This window comes from Rhineura floridana, chromosome 13 (genome assembly GCF_030035675.1).
Source record: "Rhineura floridana isolate rRhiFlo1 chromosome 13, rRhiFlo1.hap2, whole genome shotgun sequence".
Taxonomy (NCBI): domain Eukaryota; kingdom Metazoa; phylum Chordata; class Lepidosauria; order Squamata; family Rhineuridae; genus Rhineura; species Rhineura floridana.
Genome location: NC_084492.1, coordinates 10,423,539 through 10,451,299, shown reverse-complemented (window position 1 = coordinate 10,451,299; position 27,761 = coordinate 10,423,539). Strand labels below are relative to the sequence as shown.

Sequence of the window (27,761 nt, the reverse complement as noted above, 5' to 3'; positions counted from 1 at the left end):
TTCAGTGCTGGGATAGTTGGAGATCTGCTCTGGACCTTTAATGCCAGGACAGAATCAGACCAGATAGTCATACGTTGCTCTTTACACCCAAGGAAACATCAGCGCCAAAGGGCCAGGATAAACCACAGCCTCTAATGCCAGGAAAGAGGAGAAGCAGTTAAACTATCCTGTTTTCCCCAGACATAAAGAACACGATGGGACTATGCCTTTGAATCTCCTGGTTATGAACGGCTACTGTTTGCAAGGGTTCAAGGAGGACTTGTGAGGAGCAATAAACTTTCTTGACTGATATTCTGAGAAAAGCAAACACTCAACACTGATGAAAGTAAGCTCACTCATTCATCTAAAAATGGCACAACATTCTAGAAATTTATCTTGATAGTCCTGCCACTCTGGAAGTCCACAGCAAGGGGACATTTAGAAGTTACACCAGGAAGACACTTTTTTGTGGGTCTGCACCATCGGTTGTTGCAAAGTTTATAGATCCATCACCATGTAGGAGGGGCCAATTCCCATGCAATTGTTGTCTGGCCAGGTGGTAGGACCAGCACAATTAGCCTTATATCCACACAGCAGATTTCAAAATATTACAGCATCACTGTAGGGTGAATCCACAGAAAATCAGATGGCAAACAAGCTCCTCTTGTAATGTTTAGGTCCTCCATTTGGTTTTAGTATTCAATTCAAGAGACCAAGGAGAAATGCAGAAGCAGCCATGGCTCTCAAAGCAAGAGGCAGGTTTTTCTGAAAAGCAAGAGCAAGTTACTAGGAGTGGCCTCAGTGCCAGCTTTGTTCCACTCAGCCAACTGTACTTGAACAAGTCAAGAGGTAGAAGGCGATGTGGTGCTCTACTATCCGTGGTGGCTGCAGTTGCCATATTAACAGACACTTGTTTTTGTTGCTGCTGCTGGTTCTGTCCCTTGTAAATATCAAACCGTTCTCTGACCTCAAGTACCCCAAAATCTCTTTCTAGAAAAGCAATGCAAACCACAAGCAGTTGTCACTTTGTCTTTTGTTAACATTGGTGAATCTTGACAAAGTTTCTTTTTAACAAACTGAGAATGAATTGTGAAACAGCAGCAGATATTTTAAAAATCTATTATATATACATGTGCTGTAAGATTGTGAACGGCAAGTAATTCCACTGAACTGCTCTGCTGTCTGCCATAGCTTCTGTTACCAAGTAGTCTTATTTTTAATACTTCATACTATGTTTGTAATTGTGGTCGGTTGACTGAAAATAAAGACTGACTTAACTACATGTGCTCAAAATATAACCTCCATTCATTGCGGACACAGGATTTCTGGATAATTGTCTCAGATAATGACCCTCCCCAACTTATGCTGAGAAAACAAACCATCCCAGCCTCTTTGTTTGACCATCAGTTTCTTTTTCTTCCTCACATCTTCAATTACCTGCCTTTTTGAAGCTTATACCACACAGAGTAATCATCATGAAAGGCGGTCAGGTCCACGCTCTGGCCCTGGAGAACAAGTTCTTCGTTTGGAAGGAAATACACACACTGCATCCAATGATCTCTCCACTGAAAAGGTTTAAACAAGAGGGGAAGTGGGTGGACACTCAGCAATTCAAAGTGAACAAGAGCAAAAAAAATACGGATTATTTCAGCAAGTTGTGTGTGCAAAGTGCACATGCACATACTCCATTTCAGAGCAGTGACAATTTGACAACATGTGTGCAAAACAGCTGTTCAGCATTCATGCTAAAGTAGTAAAGTAACTGTCATGCGTAGGGGTGTCTGTGCGAGTGTGTAGGGAAGGCTTGAAAATACTTGGGAATATAGGAAGCTGCCTTATATCGAGTCACACCATTGTTCTAGCTAGGTCAGTATTGTCTACAGTGACTGGCAGCAGCTCTCCAGGATTTCAGGCAGGGTTCATTCCCAGCCGTACTTGGAGATGCTGGGGATTGAACCTGGGGCCTTCTGTACGCAAAGCAGACACTCTACAACTGAGCAACGGCTTCGGATTTTTATGCATTTGGCCCACACAAACACATCAGACCCTCTGGAAGGATCCCTGTCTGTGAGAACCAAGTCACGTATAATGGCACGGATGTGACACAAGTATGCAAAAGGTACCCATTGATTCATATAATGGGAGAAAGTAAAGGAGTGCAATAAAGAATACTGTTTGGGGAAAGTAAAGCTGTTTGCTGCCCATGGCAGGTTCAGTGACTCTAGCCAATGAGAATCCAGCTTTCTCCTACCTAAACGGCCCCATCCTGGGTTACTCTTGACTGAGCTGTAATGCTGGATACTGGCTGTTTTACAGTATGGTGATGAGGAAATATTGACCTTAACATGCTCTCTCTTACTGTCTAAAGGATGCATGGAGCTATCATACCATCCTTCTACCTTTTTTTTCTATTTTAAAAAACATGTATCATTTTGCCATCACATTTTTACATTCAGTTCTATAACCACAGAAGTACCAAAAAGGTAATTATTTTAGTGAAAGTAGGAATTCCTGACAGCGTATCAGATATTGCCTACTCTTGACAGATTCTCCAACACCAATGGAATCCTACACTTACTACTGCAATCATGGATTGCACTTTATTTTTGTACATCTCACTCCATGGCACTAAGTTATAACAACTAGGAACCTGTAAGGAGGCATTATACTTAGAAATTATTATCAAAAATTAGACAAGTTTGGGAGAGCTAATTTACTTCTGAAGGTTTAACACAGGTCTTTAGTTTCTACTGACCTTCTTTAAAGATGCAGCATTATTGAATTATGGTCCAACTAGGTTGCAACATTCAATATGCAAAAAACATTCCCAAAACATATCCATGCAGACTTCTGTGCAGCTGGTGGCTTATGTCAATTAGGCCACTGGCCTCCAAATATGCTCTGAGCACATATCCATACAATACCCACCTATGCCTATCATGGTAGCAATGTATGCACAGGGGCTGGTGGCCGACATCAAATGAGGCAGCTGCATGGAACTCCACATGGGCACAGCGTCATTCCCACCTCCATTGGTACACGTCCAGAGTCACATTGAACTCTGGAAATGACACATTTCACAGAGAGCTACACAAATTTAAGATCTGTCTGCATATAAGGTTTTAGTTCAATATGCCAGTATTAAAATGTTAGCAAGGCAACAGAATTTACAAGAGTCTCAGTATATTACCGGGATATCTTCGGAGGTGGGTTGTACCCAGTATGGGGCCATCGTACATTTTATTGACCCAGCAGGGTCCATGTCAATATCCCACCAGGAAAGAACCACTTGGGCTTTGCCGGATTTTATGGGCTCCAGCCGCACCGTGTAGTAGGCAGAGGCTCTGCTTACTGGCTTACTGAAATCTACACTGTGGAAAATAATGAAATGCAATCAGTTCATTTTAAACAACATTTTTGTTTGTTTATTATTTACTTATTATTACATTTATATCCCATCTTTTTCTCCACGGAACTGAAGGTGGCATTCAGACATGGTTCTCCTCCTCCTAATTTTATCCTCAAAACAGCCCTATGAAGTTGGTTAGGCTGAGACACAGTGACTGGCCCAAGGTCACCTTCATGGCCGAGAGGTAATTTGAACCCTGGTCTCCCAGGTCCCATTCCAACACTCTAGTCGCTACGCTACACTGGTTCTTGTTTGGGCTGTTCGCCAGACATCCTAACCCAAACCACAGATGTGCACACACAGCACAATTGATAAATATGTTGAGGAAGGCTGGCCTTGACCTTCCTCAGGGAAAGGCCTGAATCCCACTTAATCAATGCTTATCTCATTTAAAGCTAATAATAATAATAATAATGCTTGCAGTAGCTTGATCTAGAAGCAAGAGGAAATGGGTAAAATGCACAAAGTGCCAATGTGTCCCCGGAACGTAGAAGTGGTTAAGGGAAAGATTTGTAATATCAAAGAAACATGTACTCAGAACTAGAAATATCAGGAGATACGGGAAATGTGATCGTGACTTGTGCCCTAACCCGTATATGAAGACCCCACCTAATTGCATAACATTGCATCCTTATATGGTAATCAATATGCTTGCATGCCATGCCTATACAACATGTGTGTAACCACGCCTCAGGCAGAAAGACTTCCTTTTGGGGTCAGGGAAATGTCACTGGGTATTCTCTCCTCATGGTCATCAGTCTTTTCTTTTTATTGCAATAAACATCTGTCTAATCGACAGTTTCTCCTAAATTCATTGTGAAGAGTTTTCCTTTGACATCAACGAGACCAAACAGAGCTTCTTTAAAAATGGTAAAAACTGAGATTACATCTTACAGTTTTCACCAAGAGCAGCAGCTGGCATCACTGAAACATCACCATGCATCAAAGTGTTCAGCAACATCTCACCCACAACTTCACATACTATCAACCATTTGATCCTAGGAGTTTACTACTTTACTCTCAAATGCATTTCATGTATCTACTATAAACACATGGATGCACGTGTGCACAAGGGAAAAAACCCTGGCTAACAGGTTTGAACTGAATTGTTTCAGGAGCAATTCAAAGTGCAAGTATTAACCTTTAAAGGCCTAAATAAGGGGTGGAGAACTTGTAGTCCTCTAGATGTTCTAGAGACTCCAACCCCATCAGCCACAGCTAGCACAGTCAATGTTTATGGGAGTTGTAGTCCAGCAACATCTGGAGGGCCATAGGTTCCCATCCCTGTCCTAAATGGGTATCTGACGGACCATTTTCTCCCATATTAACCTGTCCAATTGTTAAGATCTTTCATGGAGGAGACCTGGTTCTGAGGGTCCTTACTTGCAGAGATGAGTCCATCTCACCTGTGGAACTCTCCCACAATTCATTCATTGATCATCCAATCTGATGGTTTTTAGGCCACCAAGTAAAAACATTTCTATTTTCCTTTGCTTTTAAAGCTCTCCAGCATGGCTTTGATTTTACTGCAACTTGGAATTTTCTGAAGGCTATATTTTATTATATTAGTTATGATTTTATGATTCATTATTTTTAAATATTTTTAAGCCACCTTGAGAATCAAAGATTTAAGGGCAGGTTTAAATACATACATACAAAGCAGCACTCACCTGAACATTGTGACAACTTCGCTGAGAGCCACAAAGTCACACAAGGGCACCTGATTTAGTTGTATATCATAGACTGAAGGAGCCCCAGGACAGTTCTCCATTTCTGGTGGAGAGACAATAATCTTCTCGCCATCTTCTGCTTGAATATGAACAGGAAATAGCTTGTTCCAGGACCACATTCTTTTGGACTCCACTAACTGGGCATACACAGTTGCCCTGTGAGGCACTGCCTCGCATCCCTCCTGACCATATAAAAACAAAGAGTAAAGAAATTGAGCTGGGCTAACTAAATGCCGTCTGAGAAAAGCAGGTTGGGAGATGTGATCTTCTTGGAAAAGACAGACTGCATATAAAACTGGGCTTGAGGGAGTAAATACGAGGCCCACTCCTCTGACCCCTTGAACCTTCTCTTTACCTGTATTCCTATCTACCTCGCAGCTGGATCCCATGGTGATTACTTGGAAGTAATTCACGATGAGTTCAATGAGACTTACCCCTAAGTAAGTCCTTATATCCTTACTATAATTTGTTTCTTTGTGCTGACATGCTGGTCCCCAAAACTGACAACTTTTTCAAAGCTAGTTGTTTTTTAAGTCACGTGCAACCAACATACGTACATGCTACGACAGGTCTATCATAAATTTTGAAGACAATTTTGAACATTTTCTGTATAACTTAACAGTAACAAAACTGATAATAAAAAAGAAAATGATTGTCTATCATAAATCTGGAAGTTTGAGTGAATAAAACTTCTATTACAGGACAAGGTCACAGAATTTATCACTTCACTACAGCTCATTCCTTACCTGTACAAGGTATCTGTGCGCATGCTCGTAAGATGGTAAAGCCCCTTCTCCTATCAATTCAGTATCAAACAGCTCTGTTATCAGAATGTTTGCACGACACTGCATGTCTCCATCTAGGATGCATAATGCAATACAAATACGAGTGATCACCTTTGTTGGGTTTCTTTTCCCTTTTTTTTTTTTAAAAAAAAGGCTGCTGTGAGCAGATCCAGTGCTCATCTTAAAACAATCACCCTGTTGGATTATTTAAGGAATCATACCGTTGAAGTGGAACCCTGGCTGGAACTTTCACACCAAATTTTCGCAGTTTGACTTGCAAGCACATAGTAAACACACAGCTTTGAAGGGATGCTGCAAATAACCAATTGCCTTCAATCACCAGGAAGCAGACTTTGGGAATGGTCCGAACACTTCTCTTCCATGTAGATGTCCTTTTTGTTCTTACTTCTCAATCCCCCTCTCCTCCCCAAACAATGAAAAGCCAAAATTGGAGAAAGGCAGGCTTGTTGAACTCTATTCCCCCAAAATTTCAAAGTCAGTCCAAGGAGAAGGAAGGCATGCCAAACTCCAAGTTTCTCACATCATTTTCACTCTGGAGAAAATGTCCTCAGAGGCTAAAAAGTGGAGTCTGGATACAAGGAACACAAGCTCAGCTAGGAAGCAGACAGGATAACTTTGGGCAAGCCAATTGCTCTTGGGGTTACACAAAGTATTAAACAGCCACCTACAATGATAGTGTAGTGGCTGCTTCTTTCTCTCTCTCTGTGTGAGAGTGTGTGAGAGTGTGAGCGAGGGAGAGAGAGAGGGAGAGAGAGAGACTTCTCAGTGATAACACCCCACTTGTAAAATTCTGTCTCCAGGGAGGTTTACCTAGAACCAATACTGTTATTGTTCTGATACCAGCCTTATTCTCCCAAGGTTTTAAAATGAATTTGCTCTTAGCTGTTATGATTTTATGTATTTTCTCAGATTGCATTTTTTCTATGGTAATTCTTTTACTACACTGTGTTTTATGTAAACCAGCCCAGAAACATGTCTGAAGAATACTATACACATTTTTAAAAATAAAACAATCGACTCTTTTGTTCAATGCAGCACAAGACTATAGCCCACATTAATCTCACCAGGCCCCACTGTGACTTCAGTAGAGTGCTTGTTGATGATCTTTATCTTGTCACTAAAGCCGTTTCTTTCCACTATCTTCACAGCTGTATTGGCCATAGGCTTGAAGACCTACAATATAACAGTCTTCAGCATTTATACAATTCATTTCAAACGTTCAAAACACTTCACATGTTATCTCATTCATCCTTAAAAAAGCATAGGCTACTATTATCATTAAAACAAGTGGGAGGCCAACATCAAATTCTGGGGGAGGGGAGAGAGAATTACAGGAAGATGCCTTATCTCGAGTCTGACCATTCATCCATCCAGCTCAGTGTTATCTGCACCAGGAATGGGAAACCTCGATCCCACAGGCCAAATTTGGCCCACCAGGCTATTTTCCAAAAACCATGCCCACCCACCCAGCACCTGACATCCTGTGTGATGGCAGGCAGAGACATAGCTGGATCGGCTACTTGTACAGCAGGACAGAACTCCCTGTGCCTTGGCTGAAGTGCAGGGAACTCAGCCTTGCTTCATCGCTACTTCTTCCCACCCCTGTGGGCCAACTTTGACTTGTGGGAAGGACCAGTCACCTGTCAATCATCTGAAATCATTGTCTTCCTGCATGAAAGGTCTGATCACTTAGACTGCAATTCTATACACACTTCTGGGAGCAAGCCTAATTGTGGGGTTTACAGCATAGGACTGCTTTGTTAATTCCCAGTTTCAGATCCAAAACATACAAAACTTGGATGGAATTTTGCATTGATCTGGGCAACAAGAATAAATTGAGACTCTAATAAGAGCCAAGAGTCTGCTCTTTAGGAAAGACTGAGAAATCTAACTTTGCATTCTCAAAGACACAGATGAGACCTCCAATGAAACACAAACCTTCTGGCCATATTAAAATGTGTACCTAATTAAGGTGTGAAATCTGGCAAAACAAGACTGCCTTCCACTTCCAAAGCTGCCAGAAATGTACTGTTTCTTGCCAAAATGTAAATGTCAAACTAAAGGTGGGGAAAAAAACCAGATGACTACAGACCACTGGTGAACAAAAGGTCTGCTTTCATTCATCAGTGGCTTAATATAAATACCAAGCAAAAAAAAATACAAACAAACCCAGATTAGAACTAAAGTACTAAACTTTGTTTCACTATTACTCCTAACAAATGTTTAATATTAACAGACATGCTAAGACACCAATCACAGAGTTGAATCCAGACCTAGTCATGCTTAAACAAACTAAAATCAATGGGACTTGTTTAAATCCCATTGATTTCAATGGGTCTATTCCAAGCATGACTGGTCTAGTTCCTACCTGAAGACGATGGGGAAGGGAAACCTGTGGTTCTGCAGATGCTGCTGGACTACAACTCCAATCATTCCTGACCACTGGTCATCTTTGCTGGGGCTGCTGGGAAGCATCCAACAATATCTAGAGGATCACAGATTTCCCACCCCCAATATAGACTGAAACCAGGTCCACATATGCTTCAGAATAAAATTGTAGAATGACTGTACAATTTCACACTGCACACTTTTGTTTTTAAAGAAACTCACTGCAAACAGAAAAGCAGCATTGCAGGAAAAGCAATGGGTTATAACCTTTTTCCATGTGATGCTCATTTTCTATTTGTAGAAATGTTTTTTAATCTGGAAGAACATGCAAAAACCGTGTAGTCCAGACACACACCCCTGTAATCAGAAGTAGTGCAATCTATTCTACCGGAGGCACACACATATCTCCTGCATGTGCAAACACTTTCCCATTAACTTCAACGTAAAGGGCAGCTCTGTGCATGCAGCCACAGATGTCCCCACAACTGCACTGAATAGGAAAGCAATTGCACAAAGCTCATATATACACATGCAAAAGAGCCTTGGCCAGGGATGCCCTTTCTCTATTATATAAACCCTTGAGAGGCCAGACTTATACCACTGATTTTGTAGAAGAAAACTGTGCTTGTCACAGGATGAGAGGCCACTTTACAGTGGCAGCAAGGAGCACCAATGTTGACCTGGGCATCAGTACTGGGGAGTGCTTAACCTTTTCCTCTGGCACCATTTTCTAAGTTTAAATCCCCTCCTTCTAAAACTGCTACTAAACCTGCAGTGAAAAATTTAAGGGTACCTGCAAGTTGCCTATATCCCACCCCACCCTCATCCTGCCCCGCAGGAGCTTTGGAGGAGAAATTTAGATTGGGAAAACAGTGTGAGGGAGAAGAGCTGAAAGACCTCCTCCCTCATCACCACTGTTCCACTCAAAGACAGCGCTGCCTGTGGCTGCTTTAAAATGGAAGGGGGGGAATCTCATGGGGGACTCAGATTAAAGGTCTCCTGCATCTCACTGCTTTGACAAATTTTAAACACACAAGATGTAATCCTAAATATACTTAGGAGTAAATCTGAATAACTCGGAAAGACCAACTTATGAAGAGGCACGTGTAGGATTGTGCAGACAAAAGACAACTCCCACCAGTTTCAAACTGGAGACTATCTAGTTAAGAACATAAGAACATAAGAAGAGCCTGCTGGATCAGGCCAGTGGCCCAGCTAGTCCAGCATCCTGTTCTCACAGTGGCCAACCAGGTGCCTGGGGGAAGCCCACAAGCAGGACCACTGGTTTTCAGAAGCATGCTGCCTCTGACTATGGAGGCAGAGCACAGCCATGATAGCAAGTAGCCATTGATAGCCTTATCCTGAATGAATTTGTCTGATCTTCTTTGCCAGCCATCCAAGTTGGTGGCCATCACAGCCTCTTGTGAGAGCGAACTGCATAGTTTAACTATGCGCTGTGTGAAGAACTTTCTTTAGTTCAAGCAGCAGATGCTATCCCATGCGTAGTGTCTACCTGAGCTACCTGTCTACCTCAGGTAGCGGACACTATCCCAGACATTTCTTTTCCAGGAGGGAAGGGCTTCCAAAGATCCATAGCTGTTGGCAGTTTAAGTAGTACAGGCTGACTAGATGCATATCCAGACTTTTATATGACATTCTTTCCTCCCTACTAGAGCAAGAGTCACACCCCTGGTGAACTGGAAGTCACTGTTCTTTGTCAAGATCACTGAACAATCTAGAGCTAAATACAGTGCAGTGGGGCACCTCTTTGAAGACTAAGAGTGCCACCCTAACCACGTCTGCTCAGAAGTAAGCCCTATGAATTCAGTGGAGCTTATTCCCAGGTTAACCAGAGTTACGACTGCAATCTAAGGCATCACAATGCAAGTTCATGAGCTTATAGAGCAATGTTCTGCATTTCAAGCCTGAACGGCAGCTTGGTCTCTTCACCCACTTCCAAAGGGTGGGAAATGCAAAACAGATTGGAATGCACCATCTGAAGTGAAGTTTCTCGAATACTGTACTAGGCTTTACTAGTAATAAGGAAAGCAATGTTTCAATAAACGTTTCAGGAACAAAAGAGAGCCAAAATGAAAGCACAGGTGGCTAATACACCAAACACACAGATCAAAGCGATTTAGGTTTCATTCACACACCATTTTGCTTACAAATCCATTTTAAAGGATATTCTTCCTTCAGGAAAGGTAGATGGAGAGAGGGGAGCGGTGATACTCACCTCAACACCATAGCAGAAATCAGCCCCTGCTGTAGCCGCCATCATGGACAAGAGTCCAGTGCCAGTCCCAATGTCTAGGACAATGGCGGTCTCCCCTCTTTCCTTCACTCTGCCCACTGCGGCACGGATACCCTGAAAATACTTGGCATTCTGTTGAGAAAGACACACATCACAATTACTTCAACATGACCCTTGTTTGTTCAACTATGAGACACATGCCGTCTAAGCTTAATATACCTGCAGGCATATAAACATCAATCAAATAATAGTGGATTAAAAGGCATTATCTTTTCAATGGATGATTGACATGCAACTCCAGAGAAATTTATCTGTAATGCACTTAGAAGGCCGATAAATTCAGTGCAACTCCCATGATAAAAGTCTGTAAACATGAAAGGAAGAAAGCTAAATACAAAGAACAGAAAAACTGATGGAGCCTCAGAAACGTTAAGACCGACTGATATTCCCATTGCACTCTCTCCTGATTCCCTTTAAACCTTTCATCCTAAAGAAAAGCTTTAAACCCTCTAAATATTGGAAGAAACAGCAGCAGAGAGTTGGGATGCTTTGCTTTAAGTGGATGGTTAGTTGTCCTGTTGTTTTTTTAACCAGTGAAATCTACTGAGGATTTTTCATCCCAATCCTGCCAACTTCTACAGAGGTATTTTCAAATAAAGACACACCTGGCAGTTTTCAAGGGTTTACAGCCAGATGGACAAAATTCCCTCCAGGAAGTAAAGGCTGACAGGCCTTTTTATGTCTACCATCATATCACCTTCTTAAAAAAATAATTAAAGAAAGCAGTTACAAAAAAACCTGGTGAAATGCTGAACATATCCCTGAGCTTTAGCAAGATTTAATTTTGAAATTAAAACATCACCCAGGGTGACTTTGTAGAATACTTAATCTTGCCATCTGAACAGGCATTTTACTGAAGAAAAAACAGGCTACAAATGTCACAGAAGCTCTTGATAAACAGATGGACTCTAGATCACAGTGTTCATCATCAAAATGCACCCATTACGAGACAGGATCCAAGGGAAATTGAGTCAACGAACTAATGCATTTTAAAGTAATTTATGCTTTGTTCCTCCAAATTTAGAAACAAAAGTATACAGCATTCTACTAACATCCAAATGAACTACTGGACATTTGCTACATGAGTTTGTTCTGCATATAAGGATTCAAATTTTTGCTCAATTAACTAAACAAATAACCTTAAAAAGCCAACCTCAAAGCATTTGTTTTTTGTATTTGTAAAAAAAGTACACAACTGAATTTCTCTCTTCAAAAAAAAATGGAATAGCTGGCAAGATTGAACTGTACAAGATAAATCTCAAGTGGCTATCAGAGTAACAAGCCTACAAAAACATAGCTGAAAAACCACTGACTCATTAAAGCCAAATGGTATGTTTTTCCTGAAACAAGTACAGACCCACGAGGACTGTGTGTCACAGAAAAAAGGTCTCTGTGGTTGCTGATACTGAAGGATGTGAAATGAAGTTAAGGCAATCATGGAATGGAAGCTAATGAAGCAATATTCAGAAATTCAACATTCAACTTTTTTAAAAAAAATACTCACTCGGTCTTTGTCATTCAACATGTCAGCATAACATGACCTGTCAAAAACAGTTCAGACAAAAAAGTTATCAAAGAGGATTAGCGCTACTATTAAAATATTCAACCAGAAAAGTGTGATACAGTCAAGAGGATGTCATATACTCTTGTGGGTTGAACAGATGGTGGGTCAACCATTTAAAAGTTATTACCAGCTAACCTGAGGATGAAGCTTAACTGCTAAGCAGGAAACTAAATGAGGATGAAATCCTATAGACACTTGCTTTGGAGTAAGTCCCATTGCAATCAGTGGGATTTACTGCTGAATACACATTTATTATTATTATTTATTTATTAAATTTATATCCTGTCCTTTCTCCCAGAAGGAGCCCGGAGCAGTAAACAAAACTACTACAAGCACTTTAAAACATTTTAAAAACAAAATACTGTAAAGCATATCAAAACAAAACATCTTAAAAACATATTTTAAAAAACAACAACGTTAAAAACATCTTAAAAAGCAATTCCAGCAGAGATGCAGACTGGGATAAGGTCTCTACTTAAAAGCCTTGTTGAAAGAGGAAGTTCTTCAGTAGGCACCCAAAAGATAACATGGCACCTATCTAATTTTTAAGGGGAGTGAATTCTAAAAGGGCCGGTGCCACAACATATGCATAGGACTAAGGTGCAAGATCCACAATATGTTTGGTTGTTGCTATATACTTCTAAGATGTTATGATCTTCTTCAGATCTTTTCCACAGACTGCATATAGTTAAAGCCCAGGACTGCAAGTCTGGAGCTTCTGAATATGATAAAGGAGACAGTTTTAGGGTATAGTACATGGGATCTTGCAAGAAGCTCAGTTTTAGAACACAAACTCTGTTTTTAAAACTGATGGCGAAATAATACCTTTATAAGAACTAATTCGAACTGCAGTACAATAGAAGAAATCAAAGAAAGAATAAAAATATAATTTAAAATGAATATGAATATTTAATGCAATGGATGTGCCGTCTCCCGTCTTCAACCACAAATCAACAGACACATCATGGACTACCTGAATTAAACTCACAGACCATCATTTGGGAACCCCAGCACTAACCAGTACATGGCTTGTCATAATACTGTGTGAAATAATACCTTGCAATTTCCTGGTGATAATCATAGTTCTCATCTTCCTCCAACCACTCCACTGCTCCAGTGGTTGGATTGGCTCTTCCACAGAAAACTTTCATGATTTCCTGGCTTTGTTATTGGTTTTTTAAAAGAAAGCTGTTATTCAGATGCTCTCCAGCTTTTGATTCATAATCAGAAACCTATTGCAAAAGAAGTTATCATGTAGAAAGTTACGTGCACAACAATCTATGAAGAGCCTGCCATTTTTATGTTGGCCAGGCATTTGTACAATGAGGTAAATCATTTTTAGGTGCAGTTTTATTAACATTATTTGCTGTTGAACTGTTGCTGCTATGCCATTAGCCAGTCATTTTAATGATATTTTTACTGTTTCTATGGCCTTTTAGATTTTATTGTGTATATAGTTGCACACAGCCAGGTTATTTTGTATGAACTGGCAGTATATAAATACTTTTATAAATACATGAATGATGCATGATTTTGTATAATCATTTTCTAATGGTTGTTAGATATCCTGAGCTCCAGATTAGAGGAAGGGCAAGATATACAAATCTTGAATAAAATAAAAACTTTGCAGTTCTGCTGTTAAGAAAACTAAGCCTTGAATGTCTCTGCCATAGGAATCTACTGTAAGCCAATAATAAGAACATGCACATGAGGTTAACAGCTGCATTTACAGAGTAGTATGCACATATATGCTGCAAACAAATGCTCCTGATTGCCATGTAAAGATCTACCCTTTAACAAACAGCACACAGTAACAGTCACCAAGTCGCTGCTGTGCAGTCAAGGCAAACAGGCCAGATTCAAGTCAACATTTTCCTTCAATCAACCAGTTCCTGCTATCTTATCCCAAATAGTCTCTCAGCTAGCTCTGCACTTTGGGGGCTGGTGCAGGCAGGTCTGAAATCTGGTATCTTGTACCTTTTCCATGTTTAGACACACATTCTTTTACTAGTTAATTACTTTTTTGAACTACAACTGCCATCAGCCCCAGCCAGCATGGCCACTGGATTGGGCTGATGGGAGTTGTAGTTCAAAAAAGTAACTTTTCCAAGCTCTGTTAATAACAGCAGTGTTTTTTGGACATCCTACAACAATCAATGTTATAAAAGCATACAAATCTCGAGGGGGGGTTACTTTGCTGCAACAAAAAACCTGAAGAGTCTTTGTCATTAAGGTGCTAAAAGACTCTTGTAATATTAATACACACCATAGCCACAAACACTATCCTGGTCCAGTTATCCTTTCTCTAGCCTATCTCCCAGGGTTCTTTGGGGGATACAACTGGGGAGGGTAGGAAGGAACATGTTCTTGGAAGAAGGGTGGGATAAAAATGTAAAATCTTCAGGACACTGGATGCCACAACAAAACTGTTTCCAAAAAGGCTAGAATGACTTTCTGGCACAAAACTCTGCATATGCTCTGAAACACCTTGGGTGATATTCAGTGCTAGTCTTACTCAGAGTACACCCCTTGAAGTTAACATGCACAATTAACTCAGATTCATTCATTTCAATGAGCTTACTTAAGAGCACTAATTAGTTGAATACAACCCCTTGTCCTTATGTTCTGTGAGGAGAGGACTTCTTTCCTCGGGGGAGGGACTCTGCATTCACTCATAACCACTTCAGTCTTTAGTTTCATTTTTCAACCGGGGGAGGGGGAGAAGAGAGCGACTTTTTAATCTGTGGGGAACTCTGCACATGCTCATGGGTCCTTTTCCTAAGGACTACTTTTCCCTAAAGGTAACAAGCGCCCAAGTTTGATTTGTCCCAAACGTTTTTTTCCTTTTGTGTGGGTTCTTCCCCCACCTTATAAGTCTGAGAGGAAGGATTGCCTTATTATGGATCTTTGTAAGGGCACTCTGGGAGTCTAAGAAATGGGGCACATTTTTTTTGAAAAAAGTTTTTAAGTGAAGGAATGGGGAGAATAAACTCCACACATGCTCAGACACCCTCCGGCCTAGGATTTCTGCGCAGAAGAAAAAGAGCCTCCCAGCCCCTCTCTGGGTGCGCTGCTGCTGCTACTACTGCTCCAACGATCCACTTTGGGGTCGCCAGCTCGCAGGTCCCCACGCAGAGACCAACCAGCCTGCCCTTCTCCTCTAACGGTCACTCAAATACCTCCACTCACCTCCCGCCTGTCACTCAGCGCTCCCCTCACGCGCTAGGCGCCGCCATCTTCCCAGGGTGCAACGCGCGTCAGTCGAATAAGAAATCCTCCATCCCAACATACAGTACCTTAAACCGCACGTCATAGAGAAAAACAGTGTAAACACTTACGGTTGGGATTCCGCTCCTTTGTATGATGGCCAACAGTGGGGGTTCAGAGGAACCAGTGTAAAAAGTTAAATGAAAAACGGAATAGGTAGATTTTAAACCGTGTTAAACTTTTTTTTAATGTTTTCACTTGTTTAACATTTATATCCCTCCTTTCCTAAAAAGTTCAATGGGGGTAACAGAAAAAAAATAAGTTCAAGAAGGATAAGTACAAGGAGAATAAGCACAGTATGTATTTTTTAAAAATACATTTTTTTAAAAAAACTAAAAGCATCCGTTATGTATTTTGTTTAATGCGATGGGTATAATATATTATATTACATATACTAGAATGTAAGTCACAATGTAACGTTAAAACATAATGGCCATAAAACTCACTGTGTAACCCATGTTCCACTCTCTCTCTCTCTCTCTCTCTCTCGGGGTTTAATCCACCTCACAGGGTTGTTGTGGGAGAGGAGTCTAAAGAAGAGCCTGCATTAGCCAATGGCCCTTCAAGGAAAGATCTCATGTACACTGCCTAGGAGGAAAAGACGGGATAGAAACATTGTTATTTATTTATGTATATATTTATTTATTATCCCGCCCTTCGTCCCGGAGGAGCCCAGACGGGCACAACAGCAGTCATCATGCCTATTATTTTTTAAATACTACTAATAAACCGCCTTCCACCATTCTTGCCCCGTGCACGGAACCAGACGTCTTGCTAGAGAACCATTAAGACTGGCCCCTTTGAAAGGACGCTGACTTTGCGTCAAGAGGCTGCGGCATATCTCAGTCAAGGGGCGGAGCTCGGCTGCGCTCGGGGGAAAAAGATCCTTTCTTCACTGCTTCCCATCATTCCCCGCGAGCAACGTCGGCCTAGGGTGGTTGTCATGGAGCGTGCCGCGGTACTACGCGTGAAGAGGAAGCGTGGGGAAGCGGTACCGGCTGAAGCCCTGGTGCTGGCCTGTAAGCGGCTCCGGACGGAGGAAGACACCGCCACTACCCCGGCCGAGGATGAAGTGGAGAAGAATCTCTTCAAGCTGGTGGCCACCGTAGCCTCGGAGGTGAGGTTGGAAAGGCGTCCTTGTAGGGACGGTGTGGTCTGGGCCTGTTCGTTGCCGTCGGCCATACACTCACAGAAGCAATAAATATTCAAAGCAGCTTCTAAGCCACCATGCTTAATATAAGAGCAAAATTATCTTTCACAAAAGCAGTGATTGGTAATGATAGATGTATCCTATAGCATTAACGTAGAGTTGTCCTTGCTCTTCACCATTTCCCTTCCTCTGTACGCGTGTGTATATGTCTGGGCATGGTTGTATGTATTTGTATGTGCACACACTAAAGATAACACTTTTATCCATCTGCATTTATTATTATTGTTCGCCTGATACCTGAAGGTCACAATGTGACTTACACAATATTAAAACAAAAACATACAAAACAACAGTAAAGCAACAAAACAAAAGCAGTAGTACTCCCGTGTAGCCGCAGGAAGGTTTGGCAGCGTATTAAAACAAAACGTCCTCCAAATGCCTGGGAGAAAAGATGCGTCTTTACCTAATACTGAAAAGATGACCTCACTGGGGAGTGTATTCCACAGCTGGGGAGCCAGAACTGAAAAGGCCCTCTCCCTCAGAGGGGGGACCTGGAGAAATGGACTCTAGTCCACAAAAGCTAATGCTCTGAGTTTCCCTGCCCCCATGTTACTTTTATGTTGTGTCTTTAAGACTGTAAACCAGCAGACAAGCTTCTTAAAATCTTTGGACAGCACTCAGTAAATTTTTGGTACTTTGCTGTTGTTTTTAAGATACCACAGTATATGGTGCGTTAAGGAGGCCTTTCCCCAAGTAGCCTACAGTCTAAATTGTGAATAATAAATGTATTGGTCTTCAAAGTGTCCCAGGTTATTATAACAATAACTCACCCTAGTTGTGATTGTAGTTGGTTTTGAATTGTTTTTCTGTTGTGTTTTATATTGTTGTGACCTGCCTTGGGACTTTCTGGTGAAGGGCAGGTAATATATTGATTATTATCATTATTATCTTTATTTATCCCCCGCCATTTTTCCAAAACTGGAACTCATGGCGGCTTCCAGATAAAAAATACATATAATTAAAAACATACAAAGTCTACATTAAAATAAGATTAAACTATTTCCAATATTAAAACCATACACACATATAGCTAAAAAAGTTCAAACTAGTTTAAAAATGATATAATAGACATTAGCAATGCAGCACCCTTCACGCCCTATCCTTGGCCTTCAATTCCAAAGGCTTGTAGGAATAGGAAGGTCTTTGCTTGTCGGCGGAAGGACTGCAAGGAGGGGGTCATTCTTACCTCCCTAGGAAGGGAATTCCAAAGCATAGGGGCAGCCACCGAGAAGGCCCTTGGTATATTTACAAACCTTTTACTTAATAATAATAATAATAATTTTATTGTTAACATTTTTGTGATAGGTGAGGTTGACAGGTTTTGATCTGCGCAGTCAGGTACCAAGATGCACTTTTGAACATTTTCCTACCACTTAAGCATGTGATAAAGCCCCAGAATCTGGTGGGGTGAAAGTGGGAAGTGATGAGTGATGCTTGTGCCTTGTTACAGGAATGTATAAAGAACAGTAACACATAAGCTAATGATGCAGTCATGATACTATTGTAGGCATGGGGAAATTACAGCAGAGATTATTCCCCATACAGTGGTTTGCTGCATTATGTCTGTCTGCATAATCTTTTTCAGTACGCTCAAGAAGGATTGTATAGAGGAGAAAATGTCCAACTTGCACATATGCGCTGGCCTTTAGCTTCAAGATACTTAATTGGAAGAGTGAAGGATCAAACTACATGTTGTTTTCCAACATATGCAATGATCCGCTAAAGTGTCTCCCCTCTAATAAAAGCTGCTTTGGGAGCAAAGTAGTGGAGGAAGGGTTAATCCACATTATAGTTTCTGTGCTCCCTCTTTTCCCCTCCAAAAGCCACTTGTCCCATGTGGTCATTTTTTCTATTAAAGAGGAGCTGTTGGAGTAACACTTCACAGGTTTGCAGGCGACCCACCTCAGAAGTCTGTGACATGCTCATTTTTAGCCAACTGTCTCTGGGTTGCATAGAGAAGATAGGTATATTTCTGTAATGATAATGATTCACCAGTTACAGACCTTTTTATCTGTATCTTTGCTTTGTGTACATTACCTGTACAGCAGCTGGGGTTTGAGCAAGCAAGCACATTTTAATATTTGTATGTGTGTATTCCTTATGATGAATGTATATGCTTTTTTAAAGACAGCAAGCTTTTAATGCATGAATTGAACTTGTTGCTTTTTTTTCTTTGTTCAGGATGAGCCTGTTGAGAAGTACGTACAAGACGCCATTACCAAAAACAAAGCAGTCCAGCTCCTGCGACCTTCACTAGGAAGTGCCCAGAGAATAATTCAGGACCTTCGCTCTTCCAAGCATGCCAATAGGCAGGAAAGCCGCTACCGCCTAATTGCTAGCCACCGTCCAAATTTTGCTGATGGAAAAAGGGCTGTTCTTGCTGCAAATGGGGAGGAGTTGAATAAAAACAACCAGTTGGTCTCCGAAGCAAAAAAAGACACTTCCCTGAAAGAAAACCATGGTATTTCAGACTGCTGTGGAGAATTTCAGTTGTTTGATATTGTACAAGAGGAGGATGAAGAAAAAGATCCTGGTATGTCTGCTGCACACTTGCAGGTTGGTACTGACCCATGTGGTCAAGTTTTTGTATTAAAATGTAGCAAGCCAACAGTTTATACAAAAATTCAGACATCACACAAAATGTTAAAAATTGAACCATAGCTGAAAGGGCTCTTGAAAGTCATCTAACTCAACTGACCATAGTTTAGAGCTAATGATAGCTTAGAATCCAAAGCATGGTTTGATTATTCTGAGCTTACAGGCAAACCATGATTTCTCTGCTTTCATTTCTTCTGCTTAGCACTCCACTTTCTAGGTACAATGGCCTCTGGTAGGGAAGCAACCAATATAACTGACAAACCATACCTGCAAACCATGGCACTTGATTTTGTCATTTGTCAGCTAGTCTCAAAACATGGCTTTAAATTCAGTCATCACACCAAACCGTTGTTGTTTCTTTCATCATCATGTAGCATGATGCCTGAATTGAACCTTTATATCTAATAATTTGACGAGTTTGTAAGCATGCATGTTTTTTAAAGAAGTTTTGTAAAAAAGATGTATAATTTTTTTAAAAGATGTTTTGTTTTAATATATTTTCAAGTCTGTTTTAATGATGCTTCAAAGTGTTTTTAATGCATTTGTTTGCCACTCTGGGCTCCTACTGAGAGGAAGGGCGGGGTATAAATCAAATAAATAATCAAATAAATAAATGTTTAATATGATTTCAGTGGTTTTGACCAGCATTAGCAATCTAGTTAGGAGAAGCAATTTTTTTCAAGAGATAAAGTGACAAAAAGGAAACTGCTTAAAGGTATACTTGTTGGCAGTGTATCTTTATTTATTATTATTATTATTATTTTATAAGCCTCTTTGTATAAGGCTCTGGGTGCTAGAGTTTTGAAGCTAACATTGCCTCTTTTTCATTCTTCCCCCTGCCCTCTAGAGTCTCCTGCTATTTTGGAAGCAAAATGTTTTGTACTTACCTTTTTTTCGCTGCTTAAATCACCTTCTCAAGTTTGTATCAGATTTAATGCTAGACTGGTTTATGTTAATTATTGGAAATATAAGGTGATACATTTGATCATAGGGTTGGGTAACAGAATTTAGCGCTAGAAGCTGTCATTTATTGTGAAAGCATTTAGTGGCCTAGTATGCACAACATGGTTAGCCAAGCCATAGTTTTATGGGACTTACGGTTAAGCTGTCTAACCATGAGCTGTAGCCATGGCTACATCTTATGGTGAATAAGGAGGGAACTTAACCCCAAGTTCCAGCTCAATGACATGCTAAGTCCGAACCTTGCACAGTGCAGCAATAAAAAAAGACCAGGCAGGAATAAAGTGGCTGCTAACTCCTCTCCAGCAGCCATGCATTCACATGGTCACAGTAAGCCATGGTTTGACTTCCTGTTTAGTGCGAACCAGGTCTGGCTTGAAAGACTGATTCATAACAAGTCTGAACATCTTACAAAGACTTTTTTATTTGGCCTGGGATTTGGTGAAATGAATAAACCTACTGTCTTGGTTTTGTTTGCAAAGGCATGTTGATTTTTGCCGCTGGCGTAGCTTGAAGTTCAAAGAAAATATGTGGCTTCTTGATGGTTGTTTCTTTATAGTGCTTGCTGCCACTAAGTGTCAGCACTTGGATGCAGGGCAGAATAGCATAACTCTTTGTAGCACCTTTCAGAAACAGATTTAGCATATCCCATATATGAAAAGGCATCCCCAGTTTGTAGGTATATTCATGGTTACAGATTGAGAAGAGGGGAAGAGAAGGAAGGGGGACACTGCCTTTCAGTTTTTTTTCAATAGAACTTTTAACAACAAATGCCATTCATGCTGACAAAGTCTGACTTGGAGCAGCTAATAGGAAAATTACTAGACAGTGGGTATTAGTATACCTGCCCCCATAATGGGCTGAGCATATTTTCATCTGGGCCCCACACAGTTGCCTCAGAAGACCTGAGTGGGCTGTACTGCCAAGGAGGTGATGACTGAAGAGCAACTACAGGAAATGCTGCCTAAATATGCAGGATACAAGTATTCTAAACAAAAAATCAAACATGTTCCCTGGTGTCCTTTAGCAGCTGTAGCCTAAAACAGGATGGCAACCAATGAACAAATTTTAGAAAAATTACTAAAATTATATCAGATTTTATTCTTTGTTACTTTTTGAAGTATCCACAGCCCAGTCCTGTATTTTCCATTTATATCAACACTTTGTCTACTTTGTGATATTTGCATAGCAGTAAGATCCAGAATAGTGGAAGGCAGATACTGCACACATTTATTTTTGAACAAGCTGCTTGTATTCTCCCTCCTGCCCCCAACTGAGTCTCCTTATTATAAACCAAGGATTGTCAGTATAGTTAAACATTTAAACTTGCAGTTTGCTTTTGCATTAATGAGAAAACTCACTTTGTTGAAGCAGTTTAAACTGGCAGTATGGAAGTCCCATAGTAGAGCTGTTTTCAGTGAGATGCTTATAACAGTTGTGTTCAATCTAACAGAAACCGGATGCAATTCTCTGTAATGCTGTAGAGATGATTCGTCAGAATTTAACCATATCTGACAGTAGTAAAAAAACAGAGCACAACTCAAAGGCAGAAGAGTATGTTTATGACATCTACTACATGGAAACAGCATCTCCGCACTGGATTGAGAACATCCTATCAGTTCAGCCCTACACCCAGGATTGTGAACTGGTAAGCAAATGCCAAATAAGGGACAGAAGGTAAGAAAGAGAGTGAAAACCTACTGTGTAGTTAGACTAACATTGAGAGTAAAAACACAAATGTATGGGAGCAGATGACTTAATTAGTTCAAACTAAATATAGCTGTTTCAACTGGTGCAGCAAATTCATTGTAATTACCAGGGAAAAAAACTTTTGTGTCCAGCTTTCTTGCCTTACTGTTTGCAGTTGCAACTGATAATATTAAATAAACAATTATGGGTAACATTTGAAGAGAGGGTAGTGTGAGTTTGCACTTCAGCTGTTTGCCATATTTGACTTTTTTCACAGATGCAACAAAACTATTTTTGTTGCTGCTATTTTAACTTTCCAGTTTGTTTTAATTGCTAATCCTATGTAAAGATAAGGGGTTGTGTTCAACTAAGTCCTACTTGGAGTAAACACATTGAAATTCATGCACCTAAGTTAGTGATACCCATTAACCTCAATGGTTCTGCTCTGACCAGGGCTAGCATTGAATACCACCCAAGTTTCAGTTTTACTGGCTCACAGGAGTATCTAGATGGTTAGAGTACCTTCATGACTGATAGATGAAATATGGTGTAAACACCCTCCAAAATATTGATTGTTAAATAAATCTGAAGAACGTTTTTATATACTTCACTTTACTAAAAAGTTAACCAACGCACATAAAATGCAGGCATATAGGGAAATGCCCCCCTTCATGTTTAAACCAGCATTAGGTTGGGAAAGGGACCATTTGGAGTGGAGGTCAGGAACATTTCCGCTTTTGAGCAAGCCATAAAGGCAGAGTGGAGCAGTGTGGGACTTGCTCATTCATGTAGTTCAATAATCCTTCAATTTGGGAAGGTTGTCTGCACTTACGAAACACAACTAGCGCTCAAAAGCATGAAGATTTTTGCACACAAAGGCCCACCTTTAATAGGCACAAACAAAACAGGTTTCAGCAGGGGTGGGGAATATCTCTGACTGGGCCAAAGGTTCCCACCCCTGGGTTACAGGATCCTTCACTCTTCATTTCTGACAGCTGACATGCTTTATTTGATGTTTAACGTGGACTGCAGTGGTGGCTTTTGCCTCTGAAACTGCCTTTTGGTGTTGGCATGCAGGTGGATGAAGATCGCATCTCAGAAGAAATGTATGAGGATGAGGATGATGAGAACAATGAGAATAATTGGCGGAATGACTACCCAGATGAAGATGAATTTCTCCGTGAGGAGGATGAAGGTACTTGATGCTGTGATAGGGGCCAGTCGGCACAGACACTTTGATAAATAGCATTAACCATTAAATTTACTGCCATTTACTCCTGACGTAAGAGGTGTCAAAAGGCCCCAAATGGAGCCCCCTGCTGTTTTACCCTGAGCATGGGTAAACCTTGATGGGTCAGGTTTTGGAGAAAGGGCCATAGCTCAGTGGTAGAGCATCTGCTTTGCACACAGAAGGTCCTGGTTCGTCCCCAGCATCTCCAGGTAGAGCTGGGAGAGAATGAAGTGTGAGGCCCTGGAGAGCCACTGCCAATCAGTATACAGTACTGAGCTAGATGGACCAATGGTCTAACTTGGTTTAAGCCAGCTTCCTGTGTTCCTATGACCTCTTGCTTCTCTGATTCCTTTGAGCTGGGAAATAGGTGGCTCCAAATGAGCAATATGAGACGGTAAGCTAGTAGTGGAAAGTACGGTGCCCAGGGCATCAGTAGGACTCCAAACCTAAGCACCATCGTATCTTATAAAATCTTTCCCAAATGTTTCCAAATGAATTTGTTTTTCTCTAGAATCAGTCTGTGGGAGCATCAGTGATGAAGACAGTGGATATATCAGGAGAACATGGAAGAAATATCAGTCTGATGTCCTATGGGAGTTTGGATACGATGGATTGCAGGAGCTGGATTCTGAGTAGAACACTGGAACCTCGGTACCTAGAAGGCTTCTTTTATGATATGTGACTTTGGACGTTCATGGCACCACAGCCACATGCCACTTACGTACAGTGAACATTGTATTGCTTGTTTTTGGGAATCTGGGTTAGCAGCAGTGGTCAGTTCAAAGGTAAACAGAAAGCTTTAAACTATATTGATAAAATGGAGTAATCCAATCCCAATTCTTGAAACTTTTCTCTCCATAACATGGACATTCTGCAGTGGGGAGAATCTCTGGATTTAAAGGCTACTTCAGAAGTTAGACAAGGGGTATGATGTCTAAAAGAAATATTCTAGTTTTTCAGGTTAAGGACTGAAAAATTAGAAATGCTGACAAATTGAGAATTAAGCAGACAGGATGTGTATTCTGAACAACTTGCAAGGTCTCCATCTCTTGCTGTAAATGGAACTTTCACCATGGATGGACAGGAGACCATTACTCAATCTGTGTGAATTTTTGATCTTTGCACTTTAATACGACTGAATTGCCAAGAAATATGGAGTTCTTATGGACTTAAATATGCAAATAAAAGGCAGCTGTTCTTGAAAAGTTTTCTTTTGTTTTCCCACCCTTATATGGCTCTTACCTGTAAGATACTTTTATGTAGTCTGTTTGCTAGTAATCCAGTGAAACGTATACTTTACAAGCTTCAGACTACTTATGAACTGGTAGAGAACACTGACAGTTTCTTAAGTCCTTGTCTCTGTCATGTCTGTTTCTAGCAATGGTAAAGATGAGCTAGTCTGGATCCATAGCGTGACAGATGTGTCACTGGGGTTGGGAGAGGTCCTAGCTGCCTTGCATCCCCTCCTTAAGAGAGCCCAGCTCTGGACCTAGAAGTGTTTAATAATAATCACCTAATGACAAATATCCCCTTTTCGGGCAAGGTGTTTAAGTGGTAGCAGCCTGTCTTCGTTTGAGAGGAAACTTTATCTGGATCCATTTCAGTCTGGCTTCAGGCACTGTCATGGCACTCATTGGCCTCACTGATGTCACGGGGGAGGGGGGGGAAGAGTGCAACACTGCTTGTTAGCCTTCTTTTCTTGGCAGCTTTTGATACTGTTGACGACTGTTTCCTTCTGGAATTTCATCCAGAAGGGTTTCATCTCATTTCCCCATTTTGTTTAAGTCACCTCCCCACCTCAAGTACTCAGAACACAAGACCTGTGTTTTATCAGGATTTGGCTTCAATTTATTGACCTGCATCCAGCCCATCACCACTTCCCAACACTAGTCAAGTACTTGAACCATGCCTTCTGAAATCTGATGGAACAGAGACAGAGCTGTATGTCACAAGCATGATGGTAGTCCCTCACTCCCAAACACCTGATGATGGGTCACAGCTGTTTCAGATAAACATTTCATCTAAATGGAAGTTTGCAGTTCTGTTGCTTAACACAGTGTAGTTGAGCATAAAATATTTGCATAAGCCCTCAAGCTATTGGTTGTACCAACAGTACCACTTTATTACGTTATCAGTAAGATGGCATAAACACTAGCATAGTTTCCCATAAGAAAAAAAACTGTTTAGGAATTATTAGAAGAGAGACTGAAAGCACAATAAATTGGTACTGAATGTTTTCCAATCTAGCAAAGGACGTCTGTGTGAAGATTCAAGAGGTCTATAGGTACATCTAGGGCAGCCTTTCCCAACTTTAGTGTTCACAGATGCTGCTGGACTACAATTCCCATCATTCCTAACCATTAGCCATGTTGGCTGGGGCTGATGGGAACTGTAATCCAACATCAACTGGGGACCCAAAGGTTGGGAAAGGCTGATCTAGGGCACATCTTCACCTACATTACAGAACCAACATTTAAATCTTGAACTTTGAAAGCCCACAGACACCTTGGCCCTGCTCTTATGTCTTAGCCTACCTCTGAGGGTTGATAAACTAGGGCAACCATGTATTGCTCTGAACACCTTCGAGGGAAGGCTTTAACACAAATGTCACTATTAACTGCAACAAAACTCATCAAGTTTCTGCTGCGGTACTTAGATACATCCATTAAACACGCATGGGTGTGTATATCTGAAAGTAGCTGGATCAGGCTACTACTTTGTGGTGTTCTGATTGCTTCCATCTTTAAAAAGATAGAGTAGGAAAGGTAGAGAGGAGCAACTAAAAAAACCCCTGAGGTTGCAGTTCCCCTTTTCAGAAAGGCTTGAGCATGAAGTTTGTCACGTGCCACTTTTCCACAGTGAACTGTGCCCAAAGTAGCTTACAAGAAACACAATATAAAGCGGGGTGGGGCGGGGATAAATAAGTTACAAAATTGAAATTAAGCTGAAATATTTCATCAAAACATGGGATGAATTCAATACTACCAAGAAATCTAGGATGAATTCAATACTACAAAGGCATAAATCTAGGCCAGATAAGGATAGAGCAAAATCAGCTTTACTGGACAAAAAATAAAATTAACCTATAAAAAGTGCTAGTCTTGCTGCACTCTGGGGCATATAGGGATCTTCTCACCAGACAGTGGCTCCTTCTCATCCAGAGGAAGCAGCAGCAGAAGAAAAGTGCTTGGGATGGAAATGATAGTCCAGCCTCACAATTTCCACTTTTAAGTGGCGCTTCATGCTCAAGTTCACTTACCAAATACAACGTTCAAGCTGCTAGTGACCATCTCCCAGGGGCCAAAGGAAGGAGGAAAAGAAAGCTGAACTCTAATTCAGATGTGGTGGAGGTAGCAGCTACCAACCCCCCCCCAACTTTACAGGAAATTATGAAGTTGCCACCATGACCTAGCTTTGCAGGTAGAATATTGGGAGTATGTGGGATCACCCATCACATTTATGAAATTGATTTAACTGTGCCTTTAAGACTTTCCTACAGTTCCAAATAACCCCTGGACCTTATTATGAAATGTAGGCTACTACTTTAACTGAACTTGAAGACTCAGCTAAACCCACAGGGCAGGCCCATAGATAGCTGTTATGCATATTCCAAGGTAGCATACTAAATCACCAAACCTGAGGGTAAAAATATTGTATGTCTTTGTCCTCTCTTACTTATGAAGTTATTTAGTCAAGCAAGTGGATGCAAAATACTAATGGGGCAGTATGATGCCTTAGACATGCTGAGGCCTTTTTTGCCCCATCCCTCATGCACATGTCATGTAGACAGCTATGAAGCTGTGATTAACAGCACAATCCTAACCATGCATGCTCATGCAACTCCTGTTGAATTCAATAGGGCTTACTCCCTGTGAATGGGGTTAGGATTGCAGCCCAAGCCTCTTGATTTACCCATCCTTTGTCTTCTCATATGCAAGGGAGCTTTGGAGTTCTTGCTGTCCCCTTGAGAAAATTCCTCAAAGGGACACAATCTTACCACTAATATTGAATGAAAAGTGGTGGTGTTCCTGTGTCTCTTGGCTCTTGCTTATTTGTCAGCTTAATCCACTTACCTCTGTGTGAACTACTGTCAATGAACAGTTAAATAGGTACAGCACTTCCCCCCCCCCCAGAGTAAACCTCCTATAGCAATGGCCTCTCTTACATATATGCCAGAAGCAAAATAGGATAGAATGAAAAAGCAGCAATTGCATCATTCAGGCAGAAGGTGGCAATGCCAACAAAGGAGTAATCCTAGTCATGTAGGGATTGCATATAAACTACTCTCCTGCAGTTGAGAAATGTTGACTTGTCTCCATTTCTTCCTAGAAATAGGAGACTGTAAAACACTCTTGATTTATGCTTGCTTAGTTCTAGGAAACAAATCAGAGGACATGGATGTACCATCTTTGCTTCAGCTGTTTGTACTTTGATCAGCTGGAGAGCCAGCAGACATATTCTAAACTGGCTTTGAGAATAGTATAGAAAGAGAAATTAAGAAGTAGTTGAGGTCCACAACAGTTGCAACTAGGAAAGCTGAAAATAGTGCTTGGGTCCCTAGCTGCAAAAGACTACTATGTGGAATACTTGCATAAAACTCAAGATACAGTTTAAAT

At 41.0% G+C, this 27,761-nt stretch overlaps 2 protein-coding genes across 7 annotated transcripts in view; one reads left to right on the top strand and one right to left on the bottom strand.

The window, feature by feature from the left end:
* The window catches only part of PRMT7 (protein arginine methyltransferase 7), a 49,282-nt gene extending 33,037 nt beyond the window's left edge, over window positions 1-16,245 (bottom strand). The window contains exons 1-10 of one of the 5 annotated variants that reach the window (XM_061593784.1): window positions 15,904-16,245; window positions 15,370-15,486; window positions 13,247-13,422; window positions 12,131-12,167; window positions 10,549-10,698; window positions 6,989-7,097; window positions 5,865-5,977; window positions 5,059-5,300; window positions 3,170-3,350; window positions 1,417-1,544 (exon numbers count right to left, since the gene is read on the bottom strand). In XM_061593784.1, the coding sequence (XP_061449768.1) occupies window positions 1,417-1,544; window positions 3,170-3,350; window positions 5,059-5,300; window positions 5,865-5,977; window positions 6,989-7,097; window positions 10,549-10,698; window positions 12,131-12,167; window positions 13,247-13,341 (1,055 nt within the window). In that variant the 5' untranslated portion in view covers window positions 13,342-13,422; window positions 15,370-15,486; window positions 15,904-16,245. Of the gene's footprint in view, window positions 1-1,416; window positions 1,545-3,169; window positions 3,351-5,058; window positions 5,301-5,864; window positions 5,978-6,988; window positions 7,098-10,548; window positions 10,699-12,130; window positions 12,168-13,246; window positions 13,423-14,771; window positions 15,325-15,369; window positions 15,487-15,903 lie in introns of those variants that run through there. The other 4 variants (XM_061593783.1, XM_061593787.1, XM_061593785.1 and 1 more) reach the window with 4 other exon arrangements.
* Window positions 16,246-16,268: 23 nt separating this feature from the next.
* On the top strand, window positions 16,269-24,350 carry SLC7A6OS (solute carrier family 7 member 6 opposite strand). 2 transcript variants are annotated; one of them, XM_061593789.1, is made up of 5 exons: window positions 16,269-16,574; window positions 18,849-19,223; window positions 21,679-21,902; window positions 22,992-23,109; window positions 23,657-24,350. In XM_061593789.1, exons 1-5 carry the CDS (start codon window positions 16,401-16,403, stop codon window positions 23,825-23,827), a joined length of 1,062 nt encoding a protein of 353 aa, XP_061449773.1. In that variant the 5' UTR covers window positions 16,269-16,400; the 3' UTR covers window positions 23,828-24,350. The 2 variants fall into 2 exon arrangements, with proteins under 2 accessions (XP_061449773.1, XP_061449772.1); XM_061593788.1 differs by having other exon boundaries at window positions 16,292-16,574; window positions 21,679-21,873.
* Window positions 24,351-27,761: the final 3,411 nt, after the last annotated feature.